This window comes from Gymnodraco acuticeps, unplaced genomic scaffold, assembly GCF_902827175.1.
Source record: "Gymnodraco acuticeps unplaced genomic scaffold, fGymAcu1.1, whole genome shotgun sequence".
Classification (NCBI taxonomy): domain Eukaryota; kingdom Metazoa; phylum Chordata; class Actinopteri; order Perciformes; family Bathydraconidae; genus Gymnodraco; species Gymnodraco acuticeps.
In genome coordinates this window covers 3,328,033-3,345,783 of record NW_022990021.1, presented here as the reverse complement: position 1 = coordinate 3,345,783, position 17,751 = coordinate 3,328,033, and the positions used below count along the sequence as shown (strand labels likewise).

The following is a 17,751-nucleotide window of genomic DNA, read 5'->3' as shown; positions in this document are numbered from 1 at the left end:
GATAACATAAGGTATTGAGGCAATTGGATGAAAAACACAATATTTATGATTAAAATAAAGTCCTTCGGTCACTTTTGACCCGAAACGCAAGAGAAGGGTTGTTAAAGGTAATGTATCGGACTGCAATGAGACAGTTTTATGGAAGTGTAGCCTACATATGTCACGTTTGAATGGAGGGCTGTAAATATTATAAAAAACTTTTCCTTATCTCTGTAAAACATTAATAGTTTAACCCTTATGTTGTGTTTGGGTCTCCCATGACCCGTTTCAAGTTAAAATGTTATAACTACGTTCTAGTTTTTTTTTATCGGAACAAGGCTTCATGATATCCTCCACAACAGCTATAAACATACAAAACAGATTTTGACAATTTTTGCCAAGTCTGAAGGTCTCGAAAAAAAGGAAAAGTGTATCATTTGGTGTTCGGGTGTGGGAGACCCAGCAGAATTGTTTTTGGGTGACTCGGTCAAATTTGGCCCAATCAAGATTCATCTTTGACTTTAGACACCCCAGCCGCACCCCCTTCATCAACTGTAACAATTTTTCACAACATGCACCTGGTCTCCACTCCCTCGGGAACTCGACCTTTCTCAAAGAATATGTACACTAACACTTGAACATACACGTGTGCAATATGTTTTTGGCCATAACATTAAATTACAACAGGATTGTACGGTTATGAATGCATTATAAGTTAGTTATGATGTAGTTAAAACAATATTGGATGATAGTCATTTTTTGTGTGTTTTGGACTGAGATATTATGGATCAAAATACCCGCGTGAACACCATGAACGGTAACAGCTTTTGAACACAACACAAGGGTTAAAATGATTTTTAAAAAAGCTAAATAAAAACCTGGCATAAGCATTCATGAACAACATGTTTTACTGGAATGAATAACCAAGTCTCTTTTTGGTTATATTTTGGGAAATATAAAAAGCAATGGACCTAGTTTTCATTGTGCAGCTCTGGTGTGTGCTTGCTTTATGTGTTTAAGGTGAAAAGTTAATCTGTATGTAAACCTAGATCCTTAAAAAAGCAACAGGACAGCCTCAACTGTGGCATCTTTTAATATACGCTTCTGTAAATATGCAGTAGAAAAACATTTAAAAGCCATGACCTTGACATTTGGGAACAAATCGTTTCCACCAGCATGTGAGAATTTACTAAATCACACCAAAGAGTGCAAGTGTGCTGTTATTCTTCTTCTCTTTAGTGTTGTTGCTGTATCCAAGCTCTTGTTGTCTCAAGAGGAACAGCTGACCTTTAACCTCTTAGCCCAAAGCGGGGGTCTTGCTGCATAGCCAAGCTCCTCTGCAGTCTCTTGTGTAACATAGGGATGTGACAGGATGTGGTGCAGCAGCTCCATCTAGTGGGGGAAAAAAACACTAGGTTAAAACTAATCACACAACTTTTAACAGGAAGTTAAAAAGGGGGCATTGCTATGATTTCGAAGATAAAATCCAAGTATTTAATAAAGGGTTTATGTAAGAATCATGGAGTTAAGTAATATTTATTTGGTAATGATATGTAGTAGTAATGAATGGGATAAAAAGGCGTGGTAAAATTCCATCGTGTGGTATGTCATAGTATTGTATGACATAAAAGCCATATAAAACGTTTACTATATATTTAATATTTTACCAAACACATTAATAAAAAAGTCTGTCGGAAAGAGAAGTCATAGTGTAATTATTATATTTCATAATATAGTGTGTCATACAAAAGTTCATAGTATAGCATCACCTAATTGCAAAGCATAATTCACAATGGACTACGTCATATAAAAAAGGTACCTTAAAGGTCCCATGTCATGGCCATTTCTACTGATCATATTTCCATTGTTGAGGTCTACTAAAATTAGATACTAGATTTACAATGTTCCAAAATCACATTGTTTCTCATACAGCATCTCTGTAGTCACTCCGTCCTACACGCCTTGTTGGAGCTCCTGCCCCCCCCCCCCCAGCCTATGAGCCCACTGTGCTCCGATTAGTCAACCACCGTTACAGCTGGACATCAGTGTTTATGTTTTACAATGGCGTTTGTTAGCAACCAGAAAATGACGCCAGTAATGACAAACAGATGAGAATGCTGTGAGGGGTCTGGGTGCCGTGTTGGCTGGATGTTGTGGGGCTTGCTGCTCCGCCCTTTGAGGCTCGAGGAGCAGACAGTGTGAGCTGGGTTACTGGTGTCGTTTCCTGGTTGCTGCGTGGGGTCTGCGAGACACCACGGAACTCAGCCTGAGCACACACACTCAGCCAGGCTGAGAAAAATCTCCAACGAGGCATTCTGAGGCAGCATAGACACGTCTTTTCTGTGTTAGAGTTTTACTCGCTACAGGGTGTACTTTGAGAGTTTGTGAATTTGCAGACCGTTTACATGCATAAAAAGCTACATAACACACAAGGGGATGGGTAATAACCGGAAAAGCATGTCATGGGACCTTTAAATAAATAATGGAATACTTTACAGGCGCATATTGTGAATTATGGTAATAGCCTCAGCCTTGCGTAGATTGTTAAATTAATTTATCAACTTCTAATACGGTTTGAGACCTTGTGGAGAACCTGTTTAGATATCATATACACACACACCTCAGAAAAATCTTTCATCTCAACTTTACTTATAGCAGACTCTGCCATCCAGTTCCTCAGCACATATCGAGGATTTACATCTGTAAGATAATTTTCACAATCATTCAAAGTTGGTCCAGTTTAAACCATTATCACATCAAAGACATTTGTATTCCTTGTTATATACTGTTTTGAAGCACAATGCTATTACTCACAGTTCCTATAATTAACCGTTTTATGTTCACATCAACTTTAGTATGAGGGTTTAGTGGCTTACTTTTCATCCTGTGTTGACGCTGCAAATCACTATCATTTAGTTGTCTGAACAGAGAGAACACATTTAAATCCACTCTTATACAATCTAACAAACTACAAAAACAACATTATCACACCAAATGAGTATAAGTACCTTGTACACATTTGAGAATATCTTGAAACTCTTTAACTTCAGAATGGTGAGCCATCATTTAACATGATTTGCTTACCTGCTGAGCCGGAGCAGGAACATGCTGAGCCAATCAGAGAAGAGCTTGTGGGATGACAAGTCTTCAAGAGCCCACATCTAATTCAAAAACAAGCAAAAAGGTTCTGAATATCTCTGCTGATGCAAAATCAGTTTCTTAAATGTGGACTAATGTACCTACCAGGGTTTCCGCTAGGATTTTTTCTCGCCGGTCAAATGTCCGGGCAGAATTTATTTTACCGGATACATTTGAAACTTACCGGTCATATTTCAATAATAATAAGAGTTGTGTAGCAGAGTTTCCGTTAGCAGGTAATTACCGGACTATGAGCAGATATGCTGATGTTTAAAACTCAGTTCACAGGGCTCATTTTTATATTGCTTCAGTTTATAATCGTAACAGATCGAAAAAAATTCAGATTCATTTTTCAATAAATGATTCCACAAACAACAAACAACATAATTATTACATTCAAACAAACTACTTGTAGTAGATGAAGTACATTATTCAAAAGTTTACATTAACTTTGAATAATCACACGGGAGAAACGGATCCTCTCTTTTCCCCTCTCCCTCCCTCTCTCTCCTGACAGCCCGTCAGTTTCTCATGCAGCTCGCTAAACAGTGGGCGGGGCTTCAGGTGATTATGCAGAGCTGCGTGTCTCTGTCAGACTCAGCAGCTGATCTGATCTCTCTCTCGCGTCTGGTTATACTTCACTCGCGTTTATGTCCATATCGATCAGATCCAGCTCTCCTGATCGGGCTTTATAGAGAGCACCGATCAAACTATTAACAGTGAATATCGGCCGATAATGACCGGTGGCCGATCTATCGGAGCATCCCTAATTATTACCAGACATTTTGACTGGCAGGTTTTGAATTTACCGGTATTTAATACATTTTACCAGCTAAAAACCGGTAATTACCGGCTAACGGAAACCCTGGTACCTACATAGGTAACACAAATTAACTTGCCATATAGATTGGAAAATATTATCCAATAGTGTCGTTTACATAAAATTGTAAGTAATTTGTCACCCTATATTTGATCTACTAAACACCCAATTAGAAGAATCACGATGACCAGCACGATGAGAGCTGGATTTAGATATGAAAGATGTCATGATAAAATGTAAAAACAGAAACATGACAAGCTGCTGCCTCAGCGCTTCTCTACCTGTGGGAACTTCCTGTTGTGAAGCTGCTGGGCTGAAACTTCACTGAGCTGCCTGAAGGTCATGGTGAAGTCTGACTGAGTGTCCTCCATCATCTGGTGACACAAACACAAATTAGATTGGGAGTAAGAATAAGTTACAGCCAGTAAACAGACAGTGAGATTAAATCCATTTAGTAGACTGACATGAATTATGTAAGATTGTCAATGGCTTGCCTTAAGCAGGAAGGCAATGAGGTAGCCATCATCCTCCTCTTCACCTAGAAGCCCTAGTTTAGCTTTAAAATGTTGGTGAATCCTGAAACAAATCACGAATAAAGCTGTAAAATCAAATATATATTGACTCTCACTGGTTGGATATATCATTAGGGACAACAGAGAGAAAATACAGTTCATGTGGACCTCACCTCATCTGGTTAATATTGGTATATCCTTTCAAAATACTTTGCGCCCTGAAAGAAAGAAAGTTTTAATGAAACATTTCTAAATGAAATCGGAGAAGAGATATGATGTTGCTGACCAATATTACAGGGTCAATTCTATAGTCATTTCATTAGTAATGTGCACCAGGTTTTGCATTTCAACACTCAGTTCAAGTTCTGTTTTTATGATCAATACAAACAAACTGCCAGAAACCAAAAAGGTGTGCTTCAACTTTCCCTTCTTTTAAATCAAGGACAAATACGTTTCAGTTTGCCGCTGCCTTTTATTTAAAAAGTATTATACTATTCAGAGCCGTGTAGCTTCTATTCCTGTCTTATTCTATTTTAGCTGAGTTTTATGTTAAGTCCAATGGCTTTTTTGAATCAATGTATATGTAATAACATGTGTTTCTCTTGCACTACGTCTTTTTGCAAATCAATTTTGTAATTGCCTGGTTATTGGAATGTACTATATAAATAAACGTGCCTTGCCTCAGTGTTGTTGCACTTGGTGTCAATACACCGCTTAATTTGAACAGCTGTTGTTCTTACTGGTTCTGCTGATGTTTAGAGAGCACAGGACTGAGCGCATTTAAGAGCTTCTCCAGGTTGAACAGTCCGACGTTTGCCTGAGCTCCAACGCTGTATCTGCCCTCATCATCAGATGTGTTGGGGACAAAACCTGTAACGATAAAGCTTTATTTGACATTGGACAAAAGAACTAGACATTCCGTTATTTCTATCAAGCAAAGTCATTGTACTCACCGGGGTCATACGCCTCCATGAAGCCAAACGGCCCGTAGTCAATGGTGATGGACAGGAGGCTGAAGTTGTCAGTGTTGCACACACCTGTCGTGATAACACACAATATCAGTAGATGTTGGTAAAACAACAAACTGTGTGACAAAATGTTCAGACACCACTCACCGTGTGCAAAACCAACAGACATCCACTGGGCAATCAGATTGGCTGTTTCATTTACAACTGTGGAATAAAACACCTAGAGAATAAAGCAAAAATATTAAGCATGAAGCAAGGAAGTTCCTCAAAGAAATATATAAATAATATACATATATACCTATTTTTAACTATATTAAAGAAACCTTGTAATTGTGACAATAATACTTGTTTTTCAATTTACCAAATATGTATCTGGGTCGTCTGAATTGATTGAGGAAAAATGCTCATCAATCACAAAGTTCAGCAGCTTTCTAAAATCAGCAGAAAAAAAGCATTATTTTACAAGCTGCAGGATATGTAACAGGAGGCCATGGTATGAGAAGGAAGCCTAAGTGGGCTGGCACTATGATCATGTGACCATACTAACCTCAGGAGATCTATCTCTCCACTCCGAGACAGAATTTCTAAAGATCCAATCCGAAACCATGACTTGGCTAAACGGAGAACAACAGCCCCTGGGGAAAAAGAATAAAGAAGCTACAATAATAAAATCAAACTGCAACATAAGGCACCATTTCCTATAAGAGCCATTTCTAGCAAGCTCTTATATTATACAACTTTTTGCGATGACCTCAATGCGAATAGTTGGGCACCAGCCAGTGGTAGTTTTTTGTCCTAAAAGAGGTGCACAGTGACAAAGGTATCTTTGAATGAGCCACTGTACCTTTCTCTGTCTTCACATTGCCATTGTAGAATGTATCCCTTATCACAGGCTCGTCACTTACAATTAGACTGAAACAAAGCGAAACATTATCACATCAATACCAGAAAACACCTAACAAAACTAACAGTCAACACATCAAGCTAGTGGTTATCAGGGTTCATACACTTTTTCACCAATGACTTTTCCATGACTTCTCAATGATCTTTACCTCATTTTCCATGATCAAAAAAAAAAATTACCACTGAAAATGGTTTATTTGAACATGGAACAGGAAAATAAGGTCTGCATATGAAACATGTAGTGCCTATCTAAAACAAATCTAATAGTAGGCTTACTAGCTTGTACACGCTAAAGCAACTGTAGTCAGGGAGGCAAAGTCATCAGGTATGAAAAAGGTGACAAGGACCCGACCCCTGAAAGCAGCAGTGTCAATAATAACAGAAACGCCAAAGAGTCACATCTAATAGAAATATATAAAAGCATTTATTTTAATTGTGTAGCAGTCAGTTTATAATTTTGGTAGCACTGTTGAGCATTTTGAAAATGTATTGTCATGCCTCTGTTCAAGGCTTAGTCTTTCTATCTTTATAGCCACTGGTGTAAAGTAACTAAGTTCATAAACTCAACAAGTACTATACGTGGGTACAATTTTGAGATACTTGTACTTTATTTAAGTATTTCAATGTTTTGCTACTTTGTACTTCTACTCCTCTACAGTTCAGAGGTACATGGTGTACTTCTACTCCTCTACAGTTCAGAGGTACATGGTGTACTTCTACTCCACTACAGTTCAGAGGTACATGGTGTACTTTTCCTCCAACTCCATGTATTTAATACCTTTAGTTACTCTACAGATGTGGATGAATGATGTGAAATATAATCAAGTGTTAAATCAGACTTTAGTTCCACCTGGAGTAAATCCACAAGCTACCCTGCAGTATACAAAGTCATTCAAACTAGCTGCACCTTTACCAGCTTTGAGAACACTTTCATGATCAATCATTATAAAACATATCATATATATTATTCTGAAATGGACCAATCTGCACAATGACTACTTTTACTGTCGCTACTTTCACTATATTTTGATGATAATACTTTTGTACTTTTACTTGAGTAACATTTTGAATGCAGGACTTTTACTGTAACAGAGTATTCCTACACTCTGGTACTTCTACTTTTATTCAAGTACAAGATCTGAGTACTTCTACTTTTACTCAAGTACAAGATCTGAGTACTTCTACTTTTACTCAAGTAAAACATCTGAGTACTATACTTTTATTAAGTACAAGATCTGAGTACTTCGACTTCTACTAAAGTATAAGATCTGAGTACTACTACTAAAGTACAAGATCTGAGTACTTCTACTAAAGTACAAGATCTGAGTACTTCTACTCAAGTAAAAGACCTGAGTACTTCTACTCAAGTAAAAGACCTGAGTACTTCTACTTTTACTCAAGTACAAGATCTGAGTACTTCTACTTTTAAGAACAACATCTGAGTACTTCTACTTTTAATCAAGTACAAGATCTGAGTACTTCTACTTTTAAGAACATCTGAGTACTTCTACTTTTAATCAAGTACAAGATCTGAGTACTTCTACTTTTACTCTAGCACAATATCTATACTTATACCACCTCCGTTTATAGCCTATGAAAACAACTATTAGAAAACGAAGGCTAAAGCTAACGTTAGCAGATATGGCGCGTTTCCACTGCAGGCCTCGCTCGGTTTAGTTAGGCCTTATTAGGCCCGGCTCACTTTAATGCTGCGCTTCCATTACAGTTTAGGAACGGGGGCAGCTACTATAGTAACGCAGTGTAGGCGGAGCCGTGACGTCATCTTCAATGAGAGCCCCAGAAAAACAACAAAGCCGTTAGCTGTTAGCACTCAGAGCTCACAGCTCCTCATATCTGTTCAGAAACTAGACAAAAGTTAAACAAGTACAAACCACAGACTGCCTGCGTCATGGCGAATACAGTCGCTGGTTTATGTATGTCTGTATAGGCCGTTGTTGTGAGTGTGGACGATCGGAGCATATATAACGTTAGCTTAGCCAAGCTACATTTAGAAAACACGCATTTTAAAAAGGGTTTTTCGCCTGCCGTCTGTCTGCAGACTTGTCAAAGCATTAATTCATGGTTTTTACTAACCGGTATCAGTATGTTGTTACTTCGGCATCATTTTGAAACGTGTATTACAATTAAATCACGGTCAAATATGTTCATCTTGTTGTAGTTGTAGCCCCCTTGCCAGCGATTCTCTCTCTAGTTTAGCATACTCAGCCCGACTCAGCCTGGTTGTTCCTGGCCCTAGAACCACGATTTAGTCGGGCCAGAAAAAAGGTGAAAAAGTAGCCCTGGGCCAAAACTAGGCCAAGTGGAAACGCAACCAAAAACGGACCCCGCACGGCTCGGCACGCTTAAAGCGCGCTACCCGCTGCAGTGGAAACGCGCCAATAGTGACAATGTATGCTAGCTAGCTAGCTAGTTAGCTCAACGATTCCTTAAATGATATTGTGACAGAAAAACGTTTCAGTTCACATCACGCTCTGCCGCTCTGCTCTGAACACCTGAACGGCCCGTTCTAACAGCTGTTCACCAGCGGTGCAGTCTGTGCCACAGTGACTCCGCACAGTTAACGAACCGAACGCACCGTAGCTAATGTAGCTGACCCTCATCCCGGAGCAGCAGAGTTCAGCCGACAGGCAGGAAGACTCGAGCACACAGCTCCCGCTTCATATATTAAAAAAGAACACCATGCGCGTCATGATGGCACATAACAGCTCGCGACCGCAGATTATTTCGGCGATTAGATAAAATGTAAATTATATTTGACGCAACTTTAGTTACATTTCCATGACTTTTCCAAAACTTTGGGAAAAACATTGTTTTCCATAACTTTTCCAGGGCCTGGAATTTGCATTTTGAATTTCCATGACTTTTCCAGGTTTTCAATGACCGTACGAACCCTGGGTTATACATTTTGAATTCATCCATAAATAATTCTGCCCTTTCTTTCCCTCTCTTTCCGCATAGGAAGTTCATCTTAGTTTATAATGTTGTGAACCCATACATGTTAATACAGATACTCGACTTCTTAAATGGGAAGTAGAAACGTACACGTTCTGAATAATTTGGTGTCTTTTAAACATTATGTTGCTTTTATCTGTACTGTAGTAAGTTACAGATACAACTGCACACATTCTTTGAATCCTAAACAAAATAATATTATATTAATCGCACTACAAAAGTTAACCCAGTTTCATCCATCACCTGGCAGCTCTGCTGGTTGGAATCCCCAGGAAATGCATGGCTTCACTGCAGAGGAACTCCCTTACAGAAGAACGGATGACAGCTCGACCATCTCCTGACCTGCATACAAAAAAAGTAAAACGTATATTAAAGTTCCAGATTAAAAAAAGATGGCGCTTGCAGCCATTTGTTATCCCAGAAACAAAATGATTCCAAATGTGGCAAAGGGAACCAAGAAAAAATGATGTGAACAGGTATGACAAAAAACATACCTGGAATAAGGTGTCTTCCCAGAGCCTTTAAGCTGCAGTTCCCACACTTCTCCTTTCCTTTGGGGCATTTTAAAAGGGAATGAAAGTCAAATATTTAACTGGAGAATTTACAATACTGTCAGGATAATGGTAAGAGGATCCAAACGCAGTAGAAAATCGAACCAAGCGAGCTTTATTTAACAAAAGCCGATGACAGGAAAAACAAGAATTAACTAAACATTAACAAAACCGGGGAGCATGACAGACAGGAACAAACTTACAAGCAGGAGCAGGTAACATAGACAAAAAGTCGAAGACAAGACTAAATACACAGAAGGGTAATCACAGGACAAGACACAGCTGGGGAGGGGAGGCAGAAACACAACAGGGGAACACAATGAGACAATCAGACACAGGAGGGCAAACACAGGAAGGAAGACCAGACAAAGGGAGAACAGAATTTCAAAATAAAACCGGAATTTGGCAACATAAGTCCAAAACCATGACAAATACTTTGGAAACACAAGGGACCTAATAACATTCTCACCTGTTTGTATACTGACCAAGGGAATGTGCTCGACCATCGCCAAGCTGACCTGCCCAGTACCCAAACTGATGGAGAAGGAGCATTTTAACGTCATCAACTGTGATTAATCAGTAGAATAAAACGATACAATTTAAAAACAGAATGTAACATTTCTTTGACTTTTCTAATCAACTTGTTTTTGTCTTATTGTAGTCCTCTGTTGATGTATTGTCTGTTAAAGTAATACTGTATATGTCCTCAAATAATTATATTTTTGTGGTATTATTAAAGCACTTTATAAATATTCACAGTAGATTTGAGGTAATACAATAAACCGTGTACCACTAAGGACATTCTGCATAGCTTGATTGTACTTTAAATAAAAGTCTATATTTGAAACTTTATATGTTGCAATTTACATTAGTAGGTTCAAATGTATAAACTATAAGTGCACAAAATGAAGACTGCAAAACAGAGAAAACAAATGAATCATGACCTGATGACCTCCATATCTGTGAGCGAGAGGTACAGATCCTGATAGCAGTTTGTCCCCACTGGCAAAATGCAGGAAATCATTGGTGTGGGTTAGAGCCACATCCAAGTCTAAAATTCCCTCGATGACGTCCTGTTGAGACAAATTCAAATATAAATGAATTATTCACATCTCACTGTAAATACTCTGTGGTGCTGCTGATGATATTGTAAGATCACCTTAGAAGCTGCTGCCAGTCTCAATGGGCCTCTCAGTGGAGTTGGAATGGATTTGGAGAATATGCAGTTCTTTACAGAGCGAGCAAAGTTGCCATTAACCTCATCAATCGGGAATGCTTCTGCAGAACATATTTAAAAAATTGAATCGTGACATTATCAGTGTATCACCCTCAAAAGTACATACAAAAGAAGATAATTGTTTACCTATTAGCTTCTTGCTGGACACTTTCAACTGCTCCAGGTCTTTTATAAGGTTGGAAACACTCACATTCCACCTGGATTTGACAGTGTGTAGGGACGGCTGGCTGTTTGATGCCATATTGTCATGATTATCATCACTATGGCAGTCGCGGTCAGTACTCTGGCAGAACTCCAGAACATGTACAGATGTGAAGCTGGATGCTGCTACCAGTGCTAACACTAACATTTGGTTAGGGCTCCACATGTCAGACACAGACACCGCCTCAAAGGAACCTGCCTGTAAGCTTTATTTGTAGATTTGAAAATGGGTACAAAATTATTTTCAGCTGGAGCACACAGCGCATTTGGGGAGGACGAACTCAAACCTGTACTGAAGTGAAAGTAGCAATAACACTATAATGATCTACTACATTCAATACTATTTTTTACTTGATTTAGCCTAAGTAATATTCCCAAAATAAGCTTAACAGTAAAACTAACCAACTCTTTGGGTAGTTCATCTATACAACTTCATATATTTTATGTAGGCCTATAGATCATAGGTTATGTACGTTCAAATCTGAACCGGCAAAGAATTTTGCTCTGAAATGTCATTTACTGGAGTAAAAGTGTAAGGTGGCATTACATGGAAAAATGCACACAGTACAAGCAACTTAAACTTTACTAAAATATGTACATGGCATAATTTACACCAATGGCAAACAAGCTCACATGTCATTGACACTGCAATTATGCATGTGAAAAAATACCCTAATTGCAGGCAACTTTATTGTTTTTCTTCCTTCTTTTTAACTTTAATAACTTAACAAGATTGACTTAAAGGTTTTAAAGGCAACCTTTTTCGTAAAACCTTTGTGTGTGGATTTTAAAGTAGTGTTATTTAATTAATCTGCATTACGTCCAATATTACAGTATAACAAACTGGAAAACAACAGCAACATTGGCTACAGGCTAAAGCTAGCTGTTAGCTACTATCTCCAAATAGTAACGTTACGCACACAATCTACTTAATTCCTGGAGAACTAGGCAAAGACACATTTGATATATTTAGTTAAATAGAAAGCAACAGTTGTTGACATCTACCACTGCATTCCTGAAATGTAACAACTCCCATATATAGCTAGCGTTAACTCCGTCGCGTGGAACGACGTCAGTACCTTGTCATTTCCGGTTCCGCTTAAATAACCTGTCAGTCCGTCCGTCCCACTAACTGTGGGAACATGGCGTGCCCATTGCTTAGGCAATGCTCAAAGTGGAATTCAAACTGTTCGAGTTTATTCGAAACGTTGTGGTATAGTAATGGCAGGTCGGTGTCATTCTCCACATCTTCTCTGGGGCGGACATCCTGGAGCTCTGGGCCGGGGAACGAGGTGAGTTTACGGCTGCTATCGGCACCGGGCAGGGAGTGCTGCAGAAACCCCGGAAGGTCACCACCGAACCGTCAGCCTCCCCGGCTCAATGCTAGCGATTTTTAGTTTACTGGTGTATTACTGTACTGTCTGGGACGTTTCCAGTCAATGTTAGGATTTGAGCAATTTAGTGTCTTATTTTCTATTAGTATTTCGTAACTGAATGGTGACTCACTTACTTGTGGCAGGGGCTGTTGGCTCTTACAGAATTAACTCAGCACCGTGCTCTGAATACACTAAGGTCAAGACCTTCCATAATGCATATTAATTACCCTGACCTTTACATAGCTAGCTGTTTAAATCATGTTTCTCGAGTTCACTTTGCATTTTTGTTATTTTTATCTATAAACCTTTTACAAAGACATTATACTGTGGGTCATTGTTGCTATTTATATGTATAGACATACATAGTACAGTATATACACTCTCGTTTTCATCTACTTGAATGTAAATAATTTAGGATATTTCTTACACCAAGGTATAAAGCCTTATCCAAGCTGCCAGTAATAATGCATTTTGTGTTGAAATGCTAACTCTGCTGGCCTAAAAGTAGCCTGATACAAAACCTAAAGTCTAAAAGTCTCATGTCCTTTGTTTTTTCCAGGGGCAGCCATCAGCACTGCGAAGACGGACAGGTCCAAACACTTTTAACTTTACCAGATCTCTCACCAGGTGAGTTGTCTTTACCAAAGGCCTTGCAATGTAACCAAAATATTCCTGGATTTTTGTAATTATTATAATGTTCACCTTACACTGCAAGACAGGTTTTAGATTTCAATTTAAAAATTGGCCTATATTTTCCCTCAGGTTGAAAGGTGTTCTATCCTGTACATATTGTTGATAACATTGGGCTATGCAAAAATGATTGACAAACACTGTATGTTGTACCACAGTAATATAGGCCATTTTCAATGACATATTTCATTTATACCGTATTACAAACTTTATTTAACATTATACGCATATGTTCTGTATTTCTATATGTTTCACAGTTGCTGTATGTTGTTGTTTTTCTCTTCGCAGACACAAACTGCGGTTGCTGGATCCCTCACTAAAGTCTTGCTTTTGCATAAACAGTGCACACACAGATGTGAAGGTTCAGGACCCCTTCACAATAGCACAGAAAGATCTCACTAATTTATATGATGACATCAGAAAGGTACATTGAAATACTGAGTTTTTCCTCTATGTTTCTTTAGATATAAAATAGTGGCATTTTCTGTCTAGAAATCATAGAGACAGATGGATTTGCAGAGTTCTTTCAGCTGTAATACTATTGAGCCATACCTGTGTTGTTATCTTAAAAAGATGTTGGTTAGAAATGAGCAGAAGTCATTTTACAGTCATGGGGTTTTTTGCAAATGTTTATCTTGTTTAGTAGCTGTTTTGATGCAACTAATAGAAATGATTTGTTGCTTTACAGGAGTTGTGTGTAACTAAAGAGCTGAAGGCTTTATGTCATTACTACTTTGACGGAAAAGGCAAGGCCATCCGACCAATGATAGTTGTCCTGATGGCGCGGGCACTCAACAGCCACAGCAACAGATCCGGGTAAAAAAAAAAAGATCACTCTAGACTTCCACAAATGTTCTCTTTTCCCTACTTGTTAGGGGAATAATTGTCCTAGACTCCTAGATATGACGTACATGACCAACCCTGACGTCTGTTATCTTTAAGGAGATAGGCTGCTTCAGCCATAATGTTATTGTTCCCATTCTGTGACCGGGCAACACTAGGTCACAGATGGTCTATTGTTGTGGGTGCACTGGGACACTTCCTTCTCTGTGTTTGTGGACTCCAAGGTATAAAATCTTCGAGGCCATAAGTGACGGACGCAAGTAACTCAGTGTGCCCAACTGTCTAAGCTATCTTATCAAAATATGTTGATTACTCTCTGTGAAACCAGTTAAATGGGCTAACGAGAGAGAGACGCTCCAGAATTGACGTGGCAACCCACCCGTGCAGTCTCACCGTGACTGCTGTGACTTGTGATGTGAATCCTCTGGCCGAAACTTCAAATAAATCATCAGTGTTTGACATCAAAGCTCCTGCTCTACCGTGTCTCTTTCCTGAGTCGGTGACTCCCACTGCATTGCTGCTACACAGAAGTTTCCCTTACACTACTAACTGCCTCTTACCCTTGATACCTGTTATAACTCTTTTAATTGTCATGTGAATCACAGTCCAGGGTTTTATCTTCTCTCATTTCCTGCAATTTGTTGTCCTCTGTAGAGAATTGCTCCCAGGGCAGAGGGCCGTAGCTATGATCACAGAAATGATCCACACTGCCAGCCTGGTGCATGATGACGTTATAGACGGGTCTAATAAACGAAGGGGGAAGGGAACTATCAATGAACTGTGGGGTGAAAAAAAGGTAAGGGTAATGAAATCGGCTGAAAAACCTTCCCCTGTTTATCCACTTGATATATTCTGCTTTATCACTTAATTGCCATTTTATTTTATGAATGATTGTTTTTTTTCCTTTCCAGGCAATCTTGGCTGGAGATTTCATCCTATCAGTTGCCTCCATAACCATGGCGCGAATTGGTAACAACACGGTTGTAAAAGTGTTTTCCCAGGTGATAGAGGATCTGGTGCGAGGTGAAGCAATCACATTATTCATGCCATTTTGCAAAATCAGTCGGTTATAAAATCTCCTTAGATGTCCGTTAGCAAACTCCCTAAACTGAATTGGTTTGACTTCCAGGTGAATTCATGCAGCTGGGCTCCAAAGAGAACGAGAACGAGAGATTCAAACACTACCTGGAGAAAACCTTCAAGAAGACAGCGAGTCTGATTGCAAACAGTTGTAAAGCAGTATGTACGTTCTGTTTCCACACACATACCAGAGAATTGAAGAAACTGAGTTCCTAACTGAGTGAAATGACTCAACCGTCTTTTAAGTAAGCTCCACAGTCGTCTTTTCCTAAGTCCTAATGAATTCTCTTTACACCTTTTCTTGAACAGATGGTTGGGAAAACTCTAGGATGCTTTTCTTACTATTTGACCGCAGTTAGAGACTCCTTCCATTTTAGTTAGACGGCTCAGTTTCTACTCTTTATTTATTTTGTATTAACTCTCTCTTCTCTTTCATTAAAGGTATGCGTTCTAGTAAGTTCTGATCCTAAGGTCCATGAAATAGCCTACCAGTATGGCAAGAATGTTGGCATCGCATTTCAGGTAACTTTCTGTTTGAATCCGTTTTGAATGAACTGGCTAAATTATGAGAATACCCTTTACTGTGTCGGATTACATGTTTTGTTATCGAGAACATAATGGATTGTAGAACTGGAATGTAAATAAAATAATTATACATTTTGTTATTTTTCTCCGTCTCGTAGCTGGTGGATGATGTTTTGGACTTCACATCAGGGGCCAACCACCTGGGGAAGCCCTCGGCTGCAGATCTCAAACTGGGCCTGGCCACTGGACCGGTGCTGTTTGCCTGTCAACAGGTGAGATCCACATTAGCACTTTTTGTTCACCTATGTAAGCTTTAATATAAACTGTACTGCTGTATGAAGTTACTGGAAAATACACACACACACACACACACACACACACACACACACACACACACACACACACACACACACACACACACACACACACACACACACACACACACACACACTTCATTACTGTTGATTGTCAGTCTCTAACTCAGCTTCTTTCTGTCTTTCCAGTTTCCCGAGCTCCACTCAATGATCATGAGACGTTTCAGCTCTAAAGGAGACGTAGATCAAGCCTGGCAATACGTCTTTCAGGTATGAACAATAATTCGCTAAACACCAAATACATATTTAAATGTAAGGGTTTGAATGTAAAGGTTTCGTAAAACATCTACTTTGAGAATTTGTTACTGTAAATAAGGGTAGATGAATATGAAGAATTAGGTTTTTTCGCCAGGCGGCTTATACTGTACATCATTTATCAAGGCAGTCTCTCCAAGCTCTCATGATATAATAAAGCATAAATGACATACACGTATCTCTTCTTAAAATGGGTTTGTGATTCATTACGACAAGTTCAGATGGTTTAAAGTGTGGTACTTCTCCATAGCCAGGGATTTTGTGTTGTAAGGGGAAAGATGCTTAGGCACGATACACTAACAACGTTACACGTTTGTTAACAAGGCATTTGTGCTGCATTCATGTGATGACAGAATAATCCGAACACTCTCTACTCAAACAGCTGAGATTCACTAAGTGGTCCATAATACCAATCAGGGTTCATGTTTAACAGTGAAAGAGAAGTAGAGCTTTGCCGAAACACAATTGCTTGAATAAATGAAGACTAAAACAATGTTGCCACCCCTTCTTGTTCTTTAGAGCGACGGCGTGGAACAGACCAAAAACCTGGCGCAGCACTACTGTCAGGAGGCCATCAGACAGATCAGTATGCTCAGGCCGTCGGCGGAGAGAGACGCCCTCATCAGACTCACTGAGATGGTGCTCACCAGAGACAAGTGAACCTCCACCACTGGGATTCACTCGAGGCAGCAACCTGAAGAAAAGCAAATCATCCTGCCCGCCATGTTTGAGCTGGCCAGGTCGGACAAAGAGAGTTTGTTAGGAAGGAGCCCTGGTGCTGGATTGAGTCAAACTCTGAATGTGGCAGCATACTGATGTGTCCGAACACTTAAATCACAATCAAGTGACAGCATAGAGACTGGTGTCTGTACACTTCCAAAAAATATACATGGGTGGCAGGGGGGAGATCTTAAAATAGCACCATATATAAATACATTGATTCAGATGTCTGGAATGGAGTCAACAGCTAGGACTTGGAAAGGAAATATGAAATACAGGAAATTGATGCTGCACTCCAACTATACATTTCATTCAGTACTGTCATTGCAACATCCTACCATGCTTGAAACTAACTTTGACTGAGTGGTATGTGAGCATTGCAACATCTGTGTTATTCCAAAGGAAGTGCAACATTGTCCCTTGTGTCCGTTTGGATCTGTTTGACAAGATCCGTCCAAACCTCAGCGGCCAAACATGTGTTTTGACTTGTGAAATGCTGTAAGGTTACTTATTCAATGCAAAGTGCCCTGTAACAACCATGGCCTTTTCATCCACAACGACTATGTGCTCAATAAATGTACGTTCCTCTTGCATTCCCTCCAAGTG

The 17,751-nt window shown here is 39.3% G+C and overlaps 2 protein-coding genes across 3 annotated transcripts; one reads left to right on the top strand and one right to left on the bottom strand.

The window, feature by feature from the left end:
* Window positions 1-1,056: 1,056 nt before the first annotated feature.
* On the bottom strand, window positions 1,057-12,357 carry LOC117544686 (protein adenylyltransferase SelO-like). 2 transcript variants are annotated; one of them, XM_034213978.1, is made up of 19 exons: window positions 11,208-12,357; window positions 11,004-11,122; window positions 10,789-10,917; window positions 10,314-10,378; window positions 9,788-9,844; window positions 9,537-9,635; window positions 6,262-6,329; window positions 5,965-6,052; window positions 5,779-5,848; window positions 5,565-5,637; window positions 5,403-5,486; window positions 5,190-5,319; window positions 4,623-4,667; window positions 4,432-4,513; window positions 4,219-4,311; window positions 3,064-3,140; window positions 2,856-2,899; window positions 2,600-2,679; window positions 1,057-1,371 (listed from the first exon to the last, which is right to left on the bottom strand). In XM_034213978.1, the coding sequence occupies exons 1-19, from the start codon at window positions 11,446-11,448 to the stop codon at window positions 1,249-1,251; spliced, it is 1,767 nt and encodes a 588-aa protein (XP_034069869.1). In that variant the 5' UTR covers window positions 11,449-12,357; the 3' UTR covers window positions 1,057-1,248. The 2 variants fall into 2 exon arrangements, with proteins under 2 accessions (XP_034069869.1, XP_034069870.1); XM_034213979.1 differs by having other exon boundaries at window positions 2,624-2,679.
* A 29-nt stretch (window positions 12,358-12,386) lies between these two features.
* pdss1 (prenyl (decaprenyl) diphosphate synthase, subunit 1) lies at window positions 12,387-17,723 on the top strand. The gene is made up of 11 exons (XM_034213977.1): window positions 12,387-12,574; window positions 13,218-13,285; window positions 13,637-13,772; window positions 14,037-14,164; window positions 14,846-14,987; window positions 15,103-15,214; window positions 15,321-15,430; window positions 15,713-15,793; window positions 15,955-16,068; window positions 16,300-16,380; window positions 16,945-17,723. Exons 1-11 carry the CDS (start codon window positions 12,425-12,427, stop codon window positions 17,083-17,085), a joined length of 1,263 nt encoding a protein of 420 aa, XP_034069868.1. The 5' UTR covers window positions 12,387-12,424; the 3' UTR covers window positions 17,086-17,723.
* Window positions 17,724-17,751: the final 28 nt, after the last annotated feature.